General features: G+C 47.3%; 2 protein-coding genes across 3 annotated transcripts in view; one reads left to right on the top strand and one right to left on the bottom strand.

Moving 5' to 3' along the window:
- LOC119176977 (guanine nucleotide-binding protein G(I)/G(S)/G(T) subunit beta-1) overlaps window positions 1–9,740 on the top strand; it is a 40,370-nt gene extending 30,630 nt beyond the window's left edge. Inside the window, exons 7-8 of the mRNA XM_037428311.2 lie at window positions 630–846; window positions 3,790–9,740. Coding sequence (XP_037284208.1) covers window positions 630–846; window positions 3,790–3,896 — 324 coding nt within the window. The 3' untranslated portion in view covers window positions 3,897–9,740. The remainder of the gene's footprint in view (window positions 1–629; window positions 847–3,789) is intronic.
- Window positions 5,647–20,979, bottom strand: part of LOC119176984 (guanine nucleotide-binding protein subunit beta-2) — a 36,355-nt gene continuing 21,022 nt past the window's right edge. For both annotated transcript variants that reach the window (XM_075889191.1, XM_037428320.2), the window contains one exon: window positions 5,647–11,769. In XM_075889191.1, coding sequence (XP_075745306.1) covers window positions 11,663–11,769 — 107 coding nt within the window. In that variant the 3' untranslated portion in view covers window positions 5,647–11,662. The remainder of the gene's footprint in view (window positions 11,770–20,979) is intronic.

Raw genomic sequence — 20,979 nt, 5'->3', positions numbered from 1 at the left:
GGCATGCAAGCCCCAATGCACCACGAGCTGCAGATAACGCTACTCACAAAACTTTTGAAGAGTAACTCCGGTCTCTCAGCTTGCTGAATTTCCTGATTGCCGCACATGTGTCAAGCTGGACGTGCGAGCGTGAACTACCAGTGCTCCACAAGCAGTATCGCAGCTGGTCCACACATTGCAAAAAGTTTATGGTGCACACAATGCCTACAGGTCAAGTATCACTAGTGTTGCTGCAAAACTCTCTTGTTAACTCACTCTCTTTTTATGTGTAGATGCAGCTTGTGATGTCACTGTCAAATGCAATGCAAATTTTCTTCTCTAAATAATAAATAAGGAGTTTAAGCATAGGCCACATTCGTTATGACCACTTGCAGAAACCCGTCATTCCGTGGGACGCAGTTTGAGAAACCCCCTGGGTTCTTCCCCAAGTCTCAATGATCAGAATTCTATTATTTGAAGGCAGCCGTTTTGTATACCCATATTTCATGTTGCTTTCTTGCAAATGCCTCTTTCAATGAATTTCTTGCATTTCAAATGCTTAAAAAATTCAAATAAGTAAGAATCTTGCCTAACAAAATGTGCACTGCACCAGAGCAGAGGTTGATATCCCTTTCGTATGGGTTTTGCAGTTCTTCCCCAATGGATATGCATTTGCGACGGGGTCGGATGATGCAACCTGCCGCCTGTTCGATATCCGGGCGGACCAGGAGCTGGCCATGTACTCGCACGACAACATCATCTGCGGCATCACCTCGGTGGCCTTCTCCAAGTCGGGCCGCTTGCTCTTGGCTGGCTATGACGACTTCAACTGCAACGTTTGGGACTCTATGAAGGCTGAACGGGCAGGTGGGTGTCGCGCACTGTTTGTCACTGCCACATCTCTTTAGTTCGATGCGATCGGGTTTAACTCACACTGCATGGTGCAGGGTGCGCCGTAATGTTTGAGAAACGTCATGATTGTTTCAGCTTTTTCTGTTAAGATTATGCACAATACAGAATTGCAGTTAAACCCCTTTATAAGAGGCATGCTCCAGGCAGTAGTTATTGTCTTGTATATGAGATGTCTCTTATAAGTAGGGTACCACATATGCATTTTCTTATAAACCTGTATTTTACTGTAGGCACGCTGATGTCTTTTATACCCATTTGTCTTTTATACAGTCGAATCTCATTAATTCGAACATGCTTAATTTGGACTTCCTGTTAATTCGAACTCACGATGAAGTCCCGTCAAACCTATGTGTATTCCAATGAGAGAAAATGCCCAGTAATTCAAATGCACAAGCACTTACAACGGCTAATTCGAACATGCCACGCTCCGAAAATGCTCTCAGCACCCCGCCCGATCCCGCGGCGGCACCTCTGACACCTCAACGCTGTGCGCGAAGGAAAGGAAAGAAAAGGCTGCGGTAAAATGTTTGCACTCTCTGAAATGCCGATCTGCGATGGGCCTGTGACACGCTTCTCCCTTTTCCGCCCCTGCCACGTAAAGACCCTTTTCCTTCCAACACTGCGAGCAAAGAGACAAGGGGAGGGGGGGGGAAGCTGTCACGGAGTGTGGCTCTCTCTCACGCGCCGGTGCCCCGCATCTCCCTTTCCCGTCCCTGCCACATAACCCTTCTCCTTTCAACGATGCGTGCGACAAGAGCAAAAAAAAAAATGTCGATCTGCTTCTCTCCGTGTGGAGACGCTCCTCCTTTCTCGTCACGTGCTGGCCATGTTGTGGAGATGCAGTCGTTGTGGTCGTCTTTAGAGAGTGTCAGGGCTGGACATTGCCTCACGCAACTTCTCTTGCCAGGAGAATGCTGGAGTCGAAGCAGACATGCTTTGCAAGCTGCGTGCAAAATTGATTGACTCACTGCTAAGCAAACGTGTGCAGACGCGCATCACCGAATACTTCAATTACTGGCGGATGTCCTGTAATTAGTAAATAAATGTAACTCTTCTGAAACTTTTCCCTCGTGTGTTAGCTCAAAGCACGTGCGCCATTGCATAGGGAGCCCTCCATTTACTTTGCCTTCATTAATTCGAACTTCTTTTAATTTGAACAAGTTTACAGGCCCCTTCGAGTTCGAATTATCGTGATTCGACTGTATTAGTGTCTCTTATAAAGGGGCTCGACCTTAGTCGAGTTTTTACGGGAGCTTATGCAAGCTGGTAGGGTCAATCACTAATGTGTAAAAGTTTCAGGTATTCTACCAATGATTAGATCAGCGGGCGCCTGACAGCCATGCTCACAGTTGTCACTGTGCAAAGGAGTATTTCTTGTACTTTGAGTTTATCTTTCAGAGGGCGCAAGATAGCCCAATAATATCTCATGAAAAACAGCTTTGGTACAGGGGAGAAAACAATAGAACAGCACTCTGTGCTGTTGTCATCTGTCGTAGACCCATGCTGTTATTTTCACTATGAATTCATGCCAACAAGTTTTTGCAATTTTAAAGCCCAATAATGGTTTTCTCTGTACCAGATTTTGTTCTGCATGCTTCATCATCACTATCACAGGGCATCTAGGTGTGGTGACACAACCGTGTGACTATGTAAAGCAGCATTTCAGAAAGGTTGGACGAATTCTTAACTCTACTGCAGTGCTGTATTCTCAGATTAAGCGTCTACGTTGCAACCAGTCTCGTCCAGTTGTGAAAGACTTCGGTGCATAGTGTAGGAAGCACTCTTTTGTTAAGAAAAATGGACTGCCTGCAAAGCACTGGGCTATTTGTTTTTCTGAAAAAGAATACGTATAAATCAATGAAATGTGGGCAAACTGCACCTGTGGTGCAAAGCCTAACATATGAATTTGAGGCCAACCCAAAATTATTAGCAAAGTATTAATTAGCAAGGTCTTGACTATGTGGTAATAATTAACATGGTATTATGATAATAATTAGCATGACCTTAACATCATCTCTCTATCTATTCCTGTGTCTTTCTATAGTTTCTCTTTTGTTTATCTGTTCCATGCTTCGTGTTTTCTTCAAAGAGCACATTTATTGATAAAATGCCTACACTGCTTATCTGTCGTGTCAGATGTTACTATATGCTCGCCACAGGCCTTAATATTCACCACATTACTGTGCTATACCGAACACTGTACTGTAGCTCTTCTCATTTCTTGAATGTACATTGCCAAGTGCAAACTGTTATTTCCTTATTTGTTCTCAATTCTAATGAACAGTTGAAAAGAGGTTTGCCGGCCAAGTTATTGTATTGCACGCGCTAGGTCACGTAAGACGGCGGTACGAAAAGCTTCAGTATTTTTACTGTATTCATCATGAGTTTCTCATCTCAATGTTGGTGTTACAGAGCGATTCACCTTGACGTTTGCAGAGTTCCCCATTGGGCTTCAAAAAGCTTGTTTCCACCCCCACCTCCCTCTTTTCCCCCCTTTTTCTTCAATTAAAGCACCCTGAAGTAAGAGCACTGAAATGTTTTCGGCTGCAATATTTGTGTATTTTGCTTGTCACCAAATGTGTGGTTGCGTTTTGGAATGGGAATCTGTTCGTTGCACACCAAGCAATGCCAGGACTTTCTCTTAAACCGGTGACGTTTAAATTATGGGTATAAACTTCCTTCAAAATTGGAGGTGTTCCAATATGTTAGGATAATTGAAAGTTTCGTGCTGTCATGAAGAAAGTTGATAGCTTAGATGTTAAAACAACTCTGTCTGAAAGGTTACAGTTCCTATAGTGGTGTTGTCTTTTGTGCAAGTTTGAAAAAGTTGACGTGGCACTTTCGCTGATAGGTCGTCCCTGTCCCGACGAATGTTTTCTTTTTCTTTGACGTACGTAGGTGTCTTGGCTGGTCACGACAACCGTGTGAGTTGCCTGGGAGTCACTGAAGACGGCATGGCAGTCGCCACCGGCTCCTGGGACAGTTTCCTCAAGATATGGAACTAGGGTGAAGACAGCAGCAGCACCAAGGGATGGGAGACGACGAAAGGAAGAGAAAGAAGACTGGATCACCCCCCCAGCCCCACCCCCGCTCAGTTATTCTGCCCTGGCTCTGTTTTTACGGATGCTGCTCCTCCTTCTCCTTTTCCACCAAACAGACACACCTCTCTATCTCTCCACACAAGGTGTATGACAACTACCGTTTTTTTTTTTTCTTTCTCTCCCTCTCCACCCAGCCCTTTGCTGCACACGTTCCCCCTTGGTCGACTCTCTTCTTTGGTCGGTCGGCCCACAAAAAAAGTTCGTCAACCAGTCATGCTCTCCTCCCGCGGACAACCACTGGAAGCAGATTTTCCGGGCAACGTTCGCTGCCTCTGCGCAACCACCCGGCGCGCGAGAGTTTTCCACAACCACTGCATTATCCCGCCACTTAACACACACGCGCAGACTTGAGGGAATGCAGGTGGGTTAGTGAACGGAGGAAAGTGTAGTGGCTCGTTCATGTACCAGCCATTCTCATTAAGCTTTTCTTCGCAGTGGGGAGGAGGATACAGTGAATGGGTGGAAGAGTCGTGTGCTGCTTCGTATTGCACTGGACCAAGACGCTCTTTCTTTCCATGTACAACCACACACTCCGTGCATTTTTCTTCCCCCTTAAAAATTCCTCGCTTCCCCCGCTGCCCCTCTGCCCTTGTCCTCCTCCTTTTCCATCGGAACACTGGAGGAGTGACTCTTCCAGGTTAGCTCCGGCATTTTGACATGAGGAATGGACAGTTTTCACTTCACCTATTACAAGGCTTCCCCCCTCTCCTCCCTGGGACTCCTTAAGAAAAAAAAAAAGAGAGATGCCTTCTCTTCCTTCTCCCACCCCCAACTGGTGGGGAGTGGTTGCTTGGAATTCTAGCCATCTTGGATTTCTCTCTCTCTCTTCACGGTCCTTGCAAAGCCATCCTTCGTGGAGTGGCATTTGGGAGCAGGTCGAGGCCTCCTCCCCCTTCCGTTTTGAATTGTGTGCATGCAAACGAGTGTGTATGTGTTTTGCAAGTATTGTGTGATTGAACAGCGTCAATGGAACAAATATGCTGCTGTGTGCGAGTGGGTGCGAATGTGTTCTGCACGGGGTACGGGGCTTCTGGACTCCGAGTCGACTAAGCGAATCGCAATGTCTAATCAGCCTCCCAGACACCCCTGCAGTTGTTTTCTTATACTGAGTACAGTAGTGCTTGCTGACGTGGGGAGGTTCTCTGGCATGCATCTTTTTCTTTTTAGAATGTGGATGGAAGGAGAGTGCGAGTTTTGGTTTCTATTCGTGTTTTTTTCTGTTGGGCGCGCCAGTTTTTGTCAATTCTCTAGTCACAGGTGTGTGAGCATCTGTCTCGTGCGTGCTCAAGCACAGAGAAACGCAGGGTTTCATGTGGAACCCCCGTCTGCGTACTTTTTTTTTTTTAAATCTCCCTTCTTCTTCGCACAACCGAACCCCCACACCTTGACTTTGCTGCAAGTTGCAACTTTTTGCACTATTCCTTGTTTTGTTAGATTGTTTCGTCCACAGTTGATTACTCAGCTTAAATTTGTTCTTATTTGGTACCTCCATTGAGAGCCTCTCTGGGGGGGCTGCCAGAAGTTCAAATGCAGCCGGCTTGCATTAAATACGAGCTGCCAGTGTGAAAAAGTCTGGTAGGGAAGACTTGGGGGAAAAAGATGTGTATATGAAGGCATTGTTTTTGCGTTGCCATATGCTGAGTCTTCCTCTACATTATCTTTTTTTTTAGCCTCCAAAGCGATTGTTCTAGAAGGCATTTGTTTCCTTCCACATTGTACATAGCTTTGTATAAACGTTTGTTTGGGCGCTGAGCCTCCTCTTCTGTTAGACCGGCCCTGCACCTTGAAAAAAAAAAAGCAAAAAGTGGCTTGGATTTGTGTTGTTAGTTATGTTGCATTTGATGGTTAGACTGAACAGGTAAATTGACGTTGTCAGCCAACCCCTGGTGAGAGACGATGGTTTTTCTCAGAAAGTGTGCATGACAGGGGCAGTTTGTACTGGCAGGTTCTTTACTTTCTTTGTCTTGTCTACTATGCAGTCTCTTGCTGCATATTAGCGATTGCTTTTTTTTCCCCCGCCTTAAAGATTTCCGTGCGCTCATCTGTACAGAGTGCCGTGTGACTTGTGTGTGATGCGAGGCTCGCATATAGGCCTGCGCTAAGCTGGAACAGCTGTGTGTACTCTCCGCTCTCTCTCGGACCTTTTTCAAGCCTGTGTGCCAGGGTGCTGTCTTCTGCCTTTTTCTGGGTCGTTACTTTTCTGCAAGCACCTCGGCATGTCGCTCGCTGCCTTTTCCCTCCCTCTGCCTTTTCGGCCTACTTGAGTCTTTTCCACCACCACCTTGATCCCTATCCTAAACACGTACAGCACACACACAAACACCCTTGAGCTGAGCTTTCGTCAGACCCAACCGCCCCAGGCCAAGCTTTCTACCTGCCATACCCTACCTACGCCGCTATCTCCTGTGGCTTCCCCCTGAGCACCACCACCACCTCTCTGAAAACTTCAGTTTTTACTTCTCTGCGCCCATCACGGTGACAAACAACTGGACAAAATTGTGTGGTGATGCCGTGAAAGTGTGCGCGCGTATGTGTGCTGACTCGTGCGATGACCGCTGCCGTTTGCATCTGAACTGTTGTGCAGTTTTCACATCGTACTTCGGCTCTGATTTTGTCTATTCTGTCTCTCTCTATGGGCCTGTTTTTTTATTTATTATGATATCTTTAATTGCTTTCATTTTGGTTCCTTTTGCAGAGAGGACGTTAGCGTGTGCGCTGTCCTCTGCACTTGGAATGGTAGTGTTGCACTTGTAGCCAGCCCGGCATGCACTGGTCTTTGGGCAACGAGAGCGTGTGTTTTTTGCGGCCCAGCACATTGCCACAGGCACATGTAAGCATACCGCAAGAACCCGTACAGCCTGTACCAGACCAACTTTTACTTGGACATCCTCCGTGCACAGGATGCAACGGAGTGTGTAGCAGGCCGTGCCAAGCCAAGCAAGCAGGCTTTCTGAATGCACATGCGCTTGATTCGTGCGTACGAAACTGCCTCATGACTTTCTCTCGTGTATGGCCTGGCCTGCTTCCTTGTTTTACTTCTTTTTTTTTTACCTTATACCAGTCAGTGATAAAAAGTCTTGGTTGTTGCACTGAGAGCTGGACATTGGAGTTGACATGTCTGTGCACTGCCTCTCAAGCTTCTCTTCTTGGGCACCTAGGGCATGTTCACACTCTGCCGTATTGCGGTTATTGGCGGTCACGAGGGAGTTATTGGGGAAAAATTAGTTTTGGGCAATGGACACGATTTGGCATTGAAGCATTCTCGTACACGGTTGTGTTAACGGTAGTGGGAGGGACAGTGTTTGGGCACGAGCCCCAGCTCATTCACTGCACCTGGACCACCAAACCTTTCAAAAGGCTCGGCATTGTGAAAACCACTGCCGTTTCGTTTCGTACGCTGTGTCATCCTGCCCACCCGCTGGCCTTGCTTGGCCCTGGGCGCGCCACGTCAGAGTGCAGACAATGCCACATGGCTTCCTGCCTGCCCCGCTGTTTGCCACTAGTGCCCAGGAGAGACTGGACTGTGAGATGTGTGTACAGCGCTTGTGTCACTGGTGTTAGAGCTGGGCCTTTGTTGTATTTTTTCCTTTCGTCTTCGTGTCAACACTATTGATCATTCTCTGCCCTGTATTGCCTTTTTTTTTTAAATATTCTGTGCTGCCAATTTTTCTTGTGTTGTGCTATCAAAGGAGTATTATTATACATGACGTGAGTTGGGGGGGACACAAAAGTCATAGGGAAGAGGGTTTTAGCACCCACGCTCCACCTGAGGGAGCTACTGTTTCAAACAAAAGTGCAGCGGCAGTCTTCTCTGGACGAGGATTTTGAGAAAACGAGAACCTATACATATATTATAAATATGTATACTTGCAGACACGTCTGCGTCGTCGCTCGTATATAAATATAAATACACATTATATATATATTATATATATATATACAAATACATGCCACACACACACACACAGACAACTATAGGACATTGCTAGGGAGGCAGTCGGGTCTGCCCCGTCAAGTCTGCCTTCCGGGCGCCAGAACTGCCATACCTTGAGAGACGACGACAGTGCTGACAAGCCGATTGCTTTTGTCTGTTTTTTTTCCCCGGTGCGGTAAAGAAAGGAGACCGACCGATGCACCATTCTGCAAAATAGACATTGGCACTCTTCTCTCACTGCGGTTTGTAGGAGACGTGCGCGTGCGACGGAGGCTGTGTAGGGAAGCCGAGTTTTTCCGAAGTTGGATCGGGCGAAACAGTCGAAAGGTCTGACCAGTTTAAAGCGATTAAAGCATAAATGAGACGTAGGTGCAGCTTTAGTTTTCTTCCATTTTCTTCACTGGACAAAATAACTTGTTCGTTTCATGTGCCTCAACGCACAGGGTCCTGTTGAAGCAAACACACATGCACACAGAAATCGTATCATTTGTGCTCACAAACTGTGAATTAGTGAACACTTGCAAACGAAGCTAGGTGCCGCACTTCAGTCGTTATGCTACTTTTTTTTTCGCTCTTTTTTTTTTCTTTTCCTGACAGCGGGCAATGCTGATTTCTGATTTGTATGCTTTTGGTTGTACATAATATTCTTTTCTCCCGCAAGTTAGCCTTTGCCGCACGCATGTGCCGAGAATGTATAAAGAGCGAACAAATTGCCCCCCTCCACGACTTTGTATAGATATATGCATACAAGCGGTTATGTATCTTCGTATGTTTATGCGCGTACAATGAAATGGAAACTCGGGGAGACCAAGCAAGTGATTAAAAAAAAAAGACTCCGGTCAGTGCCCAAGTCTCTCTCGCTCCCCCACAGAGCAGTTTCTTTGCGTACTGTGTGCGCAGAGCTTCTCTCTCTGCCTTTTGCTGGCTTGGTAACAAAACTCCACGTTGCTATAGTAACAGAGCACTCATAGGCCCTGCCAGCGGTGCCACCCGAAGAGTGGTGCTGTCCTTCCCGTGGTGCAAGTGCGCAACAGATTTGTTTTAATAAAAGTTCCATGTGGGCGCGCTTTTTTCTCTCATCGGAGAACTTTTGTCAGATCTGAATTGTTGCTTGCACGCGCAACTGCTCCAAACTCTGTCGCCTTTCCGAAAACAAAACAAGAGGGCCGATGAGGATTCTGGGCGAGCCCTTGATGTCCCCAAAGGTAGTCGAGTCTTCTCGACCTTCCCTATACCGAAGATTTCACCTTCCCGCCGCGCCGTCGCGATTTTGAGCACACAGCCACACTCGCAGTAGAGGAATGAGTGACGACGATGAAAAGGCCATGCTCTCGACAACTTTTTGTTTCCTGGCAGTCACCGAGGTTTCATTAGGCCCTCGGTATTTCGTGCGCTGCCACGTTCAGTTTTTTCTTATTCCCTGCTTGTCTCCGAGTGCTGTGGACAAGCACAGGAAAAAACTCCCTGCGCCTTTTCTGTTTTGTCTTTCTTTTCTGTTGCTCCAGGGACTCAAAAAAAAGTTTTTTTTTTTTCATCAGCTACACACAAATAGGACAAGGGTTTGGAACGGCCCTTACAAGCCGTTGTTTGACAAACCATCACATACACATGGACGCAAAAGGGAGGGGCATAAAAAAACAATTGTGGAGAATGGGCTGGAAAGATGTTGCCGGGTGTTTTATTTGGACACCTGGTCAGCCTGTGTGTCTTATTTCAGTATGTAGCTTTCAGTCTTGTTTGTGAAACCAGTTTCCTTGTGTATGTTATTTAACTTGTCCAATAAAGCTGTTTGTCTTTACGTACAAAACACCATCCTTCAGTGTCGCATGTCTCACTTGCCGCAGTCCGCAAATGTGTTGGGGTTCCACTAAATGATCTTGCAGCTGCGTGGTATACATTTCGGGTAACAGTTAAGTGTTTCCATGTGTCTTTATTTAGCTGAACTGTACTGCAGCAATATTACCTCCTGTCACTGCATCTTTAACTGCACAGTTATACTTATGAGATGTTGTATGAAGACCACAAGAAGGCATTCACTATTCAGGAACACAAAGTGAAATGAACTAAGTACAGTGAAGGGCATGCTGTACCAAGAATGGATTGCAGTTCTCTTATTGAAGTAGCTTTCATACACTAGCAAAGCTAATGAACCTGGATGAGTGCTTCAATATCGGGTTGGAGGTATCTTGTTTGAACCCAGCACGCAACTTCTTGGACAAGACAGATCGTCGTCCTCAAGTTATGTTGAACACCTCTCCCAATGATCCTTAAGTGAGGTGGCTTCGTTTTATGTCTTGTAGCTTGTTTATTTTGTCGCTCCATCTTACTTGTTGCTGTCGTAGCCTGCATTTCCCATCCCTTGTTATCCATTCTGTTGCTCTAACTGATCACCTGTGTTCTGTCTCGTGCATTATGTGGCCTTCCCAGGTTTATTTGGTAATGTTAGCTATAGCATCGGCCACCACTATCTAAACTGATTCCGCTGTCTCCCCGCTTTCTTAAGTTACAGCTATCTTTTCCTGTCTCACTGCAAGTTGTATTTTCCCAAGTTCTCGAGTGTTGTCAGTTTCAGCTCCACATGTTAAAGGGGCCCTGCAGTACTCCGAGTTATAATGGAATAGGATCACCATTAGCACCTGACACTTCACGAACCGCACGCCGCAAAAAAAAAAAAAAAAAAATGGAATCTGTCAAGTACAAGCTGAGCTGAAGGAATTCGTCAGCGCGCGTCACGATCGTGAGCACATTTTTATCTGCGAACGCGCAGCCTATTTTCAGTTGGTGCGGGCACGTGGCGGCATTCGCGGCGGACGCGGTAACCATGCAGCTCACGATGCTTAAATCGGCTAACGGTCGTGGACATGGGTAATTTCGGCAAGTGCCATCATTTGCGAGTAAGCTGTGTGTAGCTGACTTGGGAAAATCAACTTCGAAGTCCAGGCGGCGAACTGTTCTGCAGTGTTCGGATCGCATGTTCTCCGGAGCCTAGACGGCAGCGTTTTCTGACCATGCGCAGAACGTGTTGAAGGGCTCCTTTAAAAGTGACCATTCAGTGTGCACTCTCTCGCTTTGTTGACCGCTGCGGCGGATTTACGATCAATTTCGCAATGCCTGCTGTACGTGTGTGCTCCGGCGGCCGGCCCATCTTTACGGCATTCACAGGACCCGCGCTAGTGGTGGCTACGTACGAGGAGGCTCCCTGGCCCCCTCGCTGTGCCAGCCCAGGAGTGAACATAGTCAAAAGCGAATGCACAAGTTACCAGTTTTTCTGCCCCAGCTGGAGGAAATATCTTAAACTTAGGATTTCGATCAATTTTCTTTTCACGAGCAGGCTCCCTGTTGGTGCGTACTCCTATGTAGACTTAGGTTGGTGGCCAATCGTAAACCCTTTCTCATTCGCCAGACTATTGAGCATTACATCTCTCCCCTAGCAGCCAGATGGTGACTGTAAATGGGGCAGCTGTCTCACGAACTGGACCGTGGTCTGAATTCTTTCTCGAAGCAGGAAGTTAATTGCTTAAGAATCGAAATAGATTCGTCGGACATGCCGTTACACCTCGAAGCGTAAAACGAGCTGGGTCTGCATGTCATGGCTGCCAGCGAGTATCCTAATGCAACTTTTCAAGACCGTATGGAAACACCCCGAGTACTGTGTTGTATGAACGTACGCGTTCACAGAGCTGCCCGCCTCGTGACGTTGTGTAGCAGGGTGTTTCTGTTCGAGTAACGCTGTCGTTCAGCCCCACACACGGACGCTCGAGTCCCAGGAACCAGTCACCACCACCGCACCGTCGGGGCTGATGGTGAGGGCCGTCACCTTGTTCTCGTGGCCGGTCAGGGCACCTGCGGCAGACACGAGGTTGGCACACTTACGTACTCTTGAAACGTTGTTTGCTCAAACTGCTGTGGCTTAGCCTCACATGAGGATTATGCAGGCCTGCAGCCAAAAAGGAAGCCCCCCCCCCCCCTCCTTTCCCCACACTTCGGATCGAGGGGGTGTTTTACCGAGAACAAATAGAAAATGGTGTTCTTCTCTAGTGCCCCACCCCAATTCCTGGCTGACGGCCTGGGATTATGCAATGAGGACATTTTAACTTAAGCCAGCCGTAAAAACTTGTGTGTACAAAAAAAAAAAAAAAAAGACTGGGGGAACCTTACAAGGCTCGCCTTTTAAGAGTTGAACGCGATAGCGATATCCACGTACTTCAACCACCTAGTGCTTACTTTTTATTGTGCGATGCCAGTCCAGGAGCTTAAGTTGTGGATTACTACAATATAACCATTAAGATAGAAAGCGGCTAGTGTCAGTGAAGCTTTCGCATAAGACTGCATTAGGTGTAATGGGTAGCACGCATGTCTGATTGTTGCACTTGCTTTTATGATGTTTGCACTCACGTGATTATTGCAAGCGAAACGTATGCACTTATATGCTGTTGCACCACTGTTACATCTGTTATTCTGACGAAGGCCGGTCCCACGGCCGAAACGTAAAGAAACCTTTCTGTTTTTCGACGTGTGTCTTCTTTTTATTCATACTATTTACCGGTGTCCAAGAATTTATTCCCTGCAATTATGCCTACAATGGACACTGGAACAACCACGTCGAAAAGGATCACATGGAAGTACCCGAACACCACTGTTTCCACAGTAGTTCCGGGCGACTCCCAAACCAAGTACGTCTTCCAGCATTTTGACCCAAATGTGGCGGGCACGCCCGCGTTTTTTTCGCGGTCCAGCGCCCTTATCAAGGATATGGCCATTCTACTGGACTTCGTTCCTTCCACCGCAACAACTCTTGTCATTCATGCTGGTACCAACGACCTGGCGTTCCGCACCGCTCACGCCGCCTTCCAGAGCCTTCTCAAACTGCTAGAAGCCATTCCAAAAGTACATCCCGAAATCAGGAGGATATATGTGAGCTTTGTGTTGCCTAGATCTACTAACCGACGTCGTTTCTGCAACAATCCGTTTTTCGTCGAAAGGTTCAACCTAGAGGCTGACCAGTTCAACAGGCTCCTACAAGACTACTGCCGCCATTCTTGGCTCGTTTATTTCCTCGACCACGGCTTCTACGAGCTGCCCCCCACACGCGCCTTGGCTGCTGATGGCTTACACCTCAGTTTCGACGGAACGGCAATTCTAGCTAGTCACCAGCGTCAACTTTTCGTGACGAGGTTCAGCGACTCTGCCTCGTCTTGGCGTACTTGTGCACCGACTGATTTCCGTGCTCCAGCTAAGGAAAACTCTGAGACAACAAATGACGCCGCTGACGGCCACCTCCCTTCGACACTTGACCTGACCAGCTGGCCCCCATTGAACTGTCCTTCTGTAAACCGTCTATTGGGTTCCGGGAGCCCTTCCAGCTCTATTCATGCAAACGAATACTCATCGAGCTTACCTACAACTAGTGGTCGCCCGACATGCGGTGCCTCCGCGCATGAGCGGACTAGTGAAGGCAGTAAGGATGAATCTGTACCCAGCGGACCAGTCCTTGAATCCTGTCGAACTAATTGCCTCTCGGAGAACGGCTCGTCGGTTTGCCAAGTACCGAGCGTCCATCGTTCACCTTCACAATCTACTATGAAGTCAACCTCGGACGATCACGTTCAGCCGATTCTAGTGTTGTCGAAATCACCCGTGACGTGCAACAATCACTTGCCTCGAGCATCGGACAACCAGCTACCCTCTAGCCAGCCCAACGACACGATTCCTGCAGTAGTACAGTCGACGACGGACAATTCCCTTTCGAAACCGCCATGTCTACAACAGCCGATGCCTACTACGTCCAATACTGTCAGTGTTTCGACTTCTGGTGCCCCTACTGCTCAAGCCTCCCGCTACTTACTGTGAACTCATCGCACCGATGGCCCTCTAAAAGGCAAGGCCCCGTGACTAGCATCTACACGTCCTGGTAAAAATTCTTCCGACAACTAGTACTGTATCTAGAATATTCTTGAAAATTCGCAAAGTGATAGAAAAGTGAATTCGGTGCGAATTGCATATCTCTACGTTAAAAACTTATTTAAAAGCTAGCATTGTACTTAGAGGCCTCCGCATTGTCATAAATCCCGCCACAGCTAGCATGTCTGGTTCTGAGGTTGTCGCGCGGAACGAGGTGCTCTCGAAAGCTTCTTTTGATTTGGTGCGCATTGCCATTCGCCATTACGAAACATCGCTCAAAGCCATTCGTAACCAAGAAAGCCAATTACTTTCCCATCATAAACTCGCCATCCATGAATGCGCGCTGCTGGCAGCATACCAGCGAAAAAAAATCAGATTAAATATATGCAGCTAAAAGACAGAAGCTTGCCAGTGACAAAGTTATTACGCCTCATACTCCCCCGATAAGGCATACCGCTGAAATTTCTTCGCAATCTATTAACTCCAGACCTGTAGGTGACCCCCTATCATCAGGTAAGGTAGTCAACCTGTCTTCGTATGAACTTTCCGCTGATGAAATTTCGCTATTGTCACGAGGACTCATTTTTGCCCAGGGACAGGAGGTTTTAGTGAATTCAAGCTGATGAAGGATTTGGACACTTTTGCCAGAAATTTAAGACTGAGTGAATACTTCCTTGAGAAAAGCCCTGCTAATGCCCCTACCTCTATTTTGCCATCTTGCCCCGCCACGGTGGTCTAGTGGCTAAGGTACTCGGCTGCTGACCCGCAGGTCGCGGGATCAAATCCCGGCTGTGGCGGCTGCATTTCCGATGGAGGCGGAAATGTTGTAGGCCCGTGTACTCAGATTTGGGTGCACGTTAAAGAACCCCAGGTGGAAAAATTTCCGGAGCCTCCACTACGGCGTCCCTCACAATCAAATAGTAATTTCGGGACGTTAAACCCCACAAATCAATCAATCAATCAATCAATCAATCAATCATTATTTTGCCATCTTACAAACATTGGACCCCACCTACCCAACGAGATAAGTGCTTAGACCTCTATATCGCTGCCGTTCAACGCGATGTGCTACATATTTACCGCAAACAGGTTCCCTTTAAGAGAAACCTTTTGATGAACGAAACCGCAGCAATGCAGCAACTGAAAGTTCGTGGTGATATCATAATTAAACAAGCTGATGAAGGTGGAGCTGTGGTACTACTAAACAAACACGATTATGACAGCGAAGCTTCGAGACAGCTTTCCAACAGCACTTTTTACAGGCGGCTAGACGAAGACGCCACTGAGCAGCTCAAATCTATCCTTATACGCACGCTAACTAACCTCATTGAAAAGCAAAAAATTCCCAATTCGGCTCTGCATACCCTCGTTCTACAAAGTCCAGTCGCGGGTCGCTTTTACCTCCTGCCAAAAATACATAAGTCAGGAAACCCTGGTTGACACATCGTTTCCGGCATTGGTACAGTTACGGCACTGGTCTCGCAATTTGTAGATACAGTAATTAACCGAATTCCGTCTTTTTTTCCATCGTAAATCAAAGACACAAACCACTTCTTGTCCGACATCGTTGACCTCTCTGTCCCCCCTGATTCACTCCTGGTTACCCTTGACGTAGCGTCTCTCTGTTCGTGCATGAGGATGCACGAACATTCCTCATGCAGATGGAATACGAGCAGTACTTCACTCATACGAGTCTGTCTGTGACAAAATAATTGACAGCTCGACTATAATGACCCTTTTAAAATTCGTCTCGGAATCTAACAACTTTGAATTGGACGGCACTCATTACCTTCAAGTTAATGGCACCTCGATGGGCACACCCATAGGCCCTAATTATGCCAATATCTTCATGGGCATACTCGAAAAAGAATTTCTGACAAGCCGTTCACTTAAACCATTGTACTACAAGAGGTACATTGACGATATATTCATGATTTGGCAGCACGGTGAACCTCATCTCTTATCGTTCATTCACGATTTCAACAACGCTCATCCGTCCATTTCATTCTCCCATACCTACTCAGGACAAGCTATCAACTTTCTTGACGTAACAGTGACAATGTGTGACGGCAAGCTTGCCACTAAAGTTTACAGAAAGCCAACTGATACTCAACAGTACCTTTAGTTTACCAGGCACTGCGCCGTGCTACCGACTGGGTTGCAGAAATTAGGTGCCTTTTCTCATCTTCTAACCACTACCACCACCTAATAGCAACCATATCAAGCACTCTAAAACCAGCATACCCTATAGCCAGGCCCTTCGTTTTAAAAAAATATGCTCCAAAGAAACTGATTTTAATTCCAATTGTGCGCAGCTACGGAGTGCTTTATCAAAACAGAAATACCCTTCCAAGATTATAGATGACGCCATAAAAAGGACAAGTAACAAGGACCGCAAAACGCTTTTAAACACCAAAAATAAACCGCCGGTCTTCTCCTGCACTAACCTTGTTCTAACATTTTCCGCGCCTGCGCAACACTTAAATGCCGTTTTAAGAAAGCACCATAACATACTTCTACAAAGCGAACGACTTAAATCAATTTTCCCAGAACCACCGCGTGTGACGTACAGAAGAGCGCGAAATCTGCGTGACCTACTCATGTCGTCAAAAAGCGTTCGCAGTAAACCTACTGGCTGCCGTCCTTGCAACAAACCTCGTTGCAAAGTCTGCGAGCATATGACCACTTCACTTATCGCAAACAGCACCGCATCTAACTTCAGCGTGAAAATAAATGGTGACTATAACTGCGACACGCGTAATAAAATTTACCTCCTGGAATGCTCGATCTGAGGAATACCGTACGTAGGCGAAACCGAAACACCCTTCTGATATCCGTTTTACAATCACAAGGCTCATATGTCTTCACTTCCTCACCTTCCAATATCAAAGAATGCTAACGCAATGGGCCACTCATTTGACAACATTAGAGCCACGATTCTGGAGTCTGGCTTCCGAATACATCATGACAGGGAAGTGAGCGAATCATTTCTAATATTTAAGTTCCATACAATCGCAGGCGATTTAAATGAGAGTACGGGGAAGAGAGAGAGCGAGAGAGTGAGAAAGGAAAGGCCGGGAGGTTAACCAGATATTGGCATATGGTTTGCTACCCAGCGCTGGGGGCGGGGAAGTAGGGGCAAGAAAGAGGGGTTAGATAGAGAAAAAAAAAAAACGCACGCGCACTCATAAAAAAAACGAAAGCACACACAGGAAGGGTGTCCTAGCTACAACCGTTCAGTAAGGCCGGTCGATCGCAAAAAGTGTAGTAGCGCTTTCAGGACCCTCTTCTGTGAAGTCGCATCCTGATGATACTGCAGAATTCCCTGCTCCGACAGAGGTTGATCATCTAATTTGTTGAGTTCCTTGCGAAGGCATAGTCATTGTTTACTATACGCTTGGCAGTCACAAAGAATATGTTGGATTGTTTCCTCTTTGCCACAGTGGCCACAGGCTGCGGTGTCGGCCATCCCAATGCGGGAAGCGTAGGCGTTTGTAAACGCAACGCCCAACCACAGCCTACATAACAGGGTCTGGTCTGCTCGGCAAAGCCTCGACGGGACTTGAAGACTTAGCGTAGGGTCAAGCGAGTACAGTCGGGCATGCTTGAAGTGTGGCTGATTCCATTGCGATGTGGTTTGCTGGCGAGCAAGTCTGTGGAGGTTTCGTGCAGCATCTGTCCTAGAAAGTGGTAGTCGCAGTTTATGATCTTCTGTGTGGGCTGAGCGGGCAGCTTGATCGGCCCGTTCATTGCCGATGATTTCGCAGTGACGGTGCAACCACTGAAATGTAATTTGGTGCCCTTTCTCAGTCAGGTGGTGTGTAACCTCTGCTATCTCTAGTACCAGCTGCTCGTGTGGTCCACGGCGTAAGGCTGATAGTAGAGACTGCAGTGCCACCTTCGAGTCGCAGAAAATAGTCCACTTGCGTGTAGGTTGATCAACTGCAAATTGCAACGCGGCACGAAGTGCTGCCAATTGTGCTGCCGTTGATGTTGATGCGTGAGATGTGTTGAATTTAATTGTCGTGGCCAGCCTTGGTATCACTACTGCTCCTGAAGCTGTCCGGCTGAACCGATCCGTCAGTGTAGATATGTGTGGAGTCTTGATATTTCTCATACAAGAGAAGTAGTGTGAGCTGTTTAAGGGCCGGTGACGACAAATTGGCCTTTTTCTGGACGCCAGGTATGTTAATATTAATCATTGGTTGAGCGAGGCACCATGGCGGAGTCACAGGTCTAGCGGCAGGAGGGAACGAAGTTGGGATCGACTCACCATGTGCGGTCACTGTTTTGCAGTAAGATGGTAAGATGTGCATGGTTGGACCATTGGTAGAGAGGCTAGGTGATGTCGAGGGGTTCGAGCAAGGTGTCGTATATGTGTCCTCAGCACTTCCACATTAATGTGGGTCTTGATGAGGTTGTCCCTTGTGATGGCGATAGTTGCCGCTGTTGACGCACTTTGGGGCAAGCCTAAACATATCCGGAGTGCTTGAGCCTGGACACTTTGAAGCATTCGTATGCTTGTTTTACTTGCGTTGGTTAACACAGGTAGGCTGTACCGAAGGAATTCAAGGAAAAGAATCCTGTGTAGTCGCAACATAGCAGTTGTGGACATTCCCCAGTTCTTTCCAGCGAAGAACTTGAACAAATGACAGATGCCTGTCAATCGCCTTTTCATGTATGATACATGTGAGCTCCATGAGAGGTCTCTGTCAATTATAACACATAGGAACTTGTATGATCGAAGGTGACGTATTCTTTCGCTGTTTATCAGAACGCTGTAGTTATGTATTGGTTTTTGGAAATGTTGTAGGCCCGTGTACTCAGATTTGGGTGCACGTTAAAGAACCCCAGGTGGTCAAAATTTCTGGAGCCCTCCACTACGGCGTCTCTCATAATCAAATGGTGGTTTTGGGACATTAAACCCCACAAATCAATCAATCAATCAGTTATGTGTTGGTTTGCGCGTAAATGCCACTAGTGCACATTTCTTAGAGGAAATTTCCAGATCTCGTTGAGGGAGGTAAATAGCAACTTGAGTGGCAGCTCTCTGAATTCGCGCTCGCAGCTGTAGACGTTTACTGCAGACGTCCAAACGCAGATGTTGTACGCGTACATTGACAATCTGACAGTACTTGGCAGATGCTCATTGAGAGCTATTAGCGTCAGGTTGAATAGTACAGGGCTAAGTATGCCACCCTGGGGAACACCACGGTGGCTGTAATGTAGCGAAGTGTCACCATCCTCGGTTCTCACGAAAAAGGATCGCTCAGAGAGATAGCTGCGTAGCCACTGAAACATCCGACCACCCACTCCTACCTCCTTGAGAGCGGTGAGGACAGCTTCATGTGTGACGTTATCGTACGCCCCTTTAACATCAAGAAATAAAGAAGCGTAGAGACGTTTACGGCCTTTTTCGTGTTGCACGTAGCTGACCAGGTCTATGACGCTATCAATTGATGACCGGCCACGGCGAAATCCCGTCATAGCGTCCGGGTAGATGTTGTGATGCTCCAGGAACCATTCTAGCCGTCCAAGTACCATCCTCTCCATCACTTTGCCCAAGCAACTAGCCAGTGCGATCGGGTGGTATGATGTGAGCACCAATGGTGACTTGCCAGAATTCAGTAATGGAACCGAACGGCTGGTCTTCCAGTTAACTGGGAGGGTGCCCTCTCGCCACGAGTCATTGTATATCTCGAGGAGGGCACTCCTCGCACACTCACCGGAGCAGCGGACGATGGACACACACACACACACACACACACGTGTGTGTGTGTGTGTGTGTGTGTGTGTGTGTGTGTGTGTGTGTGTGTGTGTGTGTGTGTGTGTGTGTGTGTGTGTGTGTGTGTGAGGCGCGAAAGCCAATTTTCAGAGCGAGTTTCTGTCTTTAGAGCTCGGACGTACGTGTCGTATCTGCTGTGACTGTGGTTTCGAACCTCTGCGCTGAGAATCAACCTCGAAACAAGCTTGAATTCAATGGCATAGCCAAAGAGGATCTGGGGGGGGGGGGGGCTAACTTTTTCGTAATTTTCGATTTTGCTTGCGTATACATATACGCGCACATACAAATGCACGCACGAATATGCACAAGGTATGGTTGAACCCCCACCCCGAAATTAAGTTCTGGCTACACCCCTACTAACAACCTAGAGGCCACCATAAACAGTGTAGCATCTTCTAGCTAAAGCCTATAGCAACAACAGCCTATAGAAGCGACCAGGTTAGACCAGGATCGTCGAGCTATAGCGCCCTAGGAACTATTGTCGAGCTTCGCGGTTGCAAGCTTGAAATCGTCGCCATTTATCTTCGCCTTTTTACTAACTGTGGTTGGAAAACACACACTGCTTGTGCAAAAGTAAACTGGGGTTCTGCTTTGTCATCTGCGCAGGCTGGATGTGCAACCGCAAGACGCGGTGTTCTGAATAGCGCTTATTGATTGACTGATATGTGGGGTTTAACGTCCCAAAAGGTTATGAGAGACGCCGTAGTGGAGGGCTCCGGAAATTTAGACCACCTGGTGTTATTTAACGTGCACCCAAATCTGAGTACACGGGCCTACAACATTTCCGCCTCCATCGGAAATGCAGCCGCCGCAGCCGGGATTCGAACCCGCGCCCTGCGGGTCAGCAGCCGAGTACCTTAGCCACTAGACCACCGCGGCGGGGCTAGCGCTTATTGTCTTCATCGCAAAACGAAAGGGAGTAATTGGTGAGTTCGTCCGTCATACAGTTATCTCGTGTAGTTGTTTTTTTTAATCTACCGTGCACAAAATTGCGCTGGCACGTTTTTTTTTTAAATTTAAATATCGTAGCGCTTAAAAGCTCGGCTTGTGCACACATTGTTTCATGTCGCATGGCCACGCAATGATTAACACAGGCTTGAGACACTGCTATAGCAGTGCTTGAAACTGGCGCAAAAATAAATCACTTTAAAATAACTTACTTGTGAGATAACAAATTATTAATCTCGATAATTGACCTAAAATCACGAAAAACACTTGGTACATCGAACTACTCCCGCGCCGTGCAAGAGACTGCATGCGCTACCGCCTCGGCAAAAAACGCGAATGCCCGGGCTATACGCACTACCTCGGGTTTCTTGGTATAGTGGAGCTGCATCAAGCTGAAAATTTAGAACTGCCCCAGGGCG

Source organism: Rhipicephalus microplus, chromosome 3, assembly GCF_043290135.1.
Source record: "Rhipicephalus microplus isolate Deutch F79 chromosome 3, USDA_Rmic, whole genome shotgun sequence".
Taxonomy (NCBI): domain Eukaryota; kingdom Metazoa; phylum Arthropoda; class Arachnida; order Ixodida; family Ixodidae; genus Rhipicephalus; species Rhipicephalus microplus.
The sequence above is the reverse complement of the archived record's forward strand: the minus strand, read 5'-3'. Positions and strand labels throughout refer to the sequence as shown.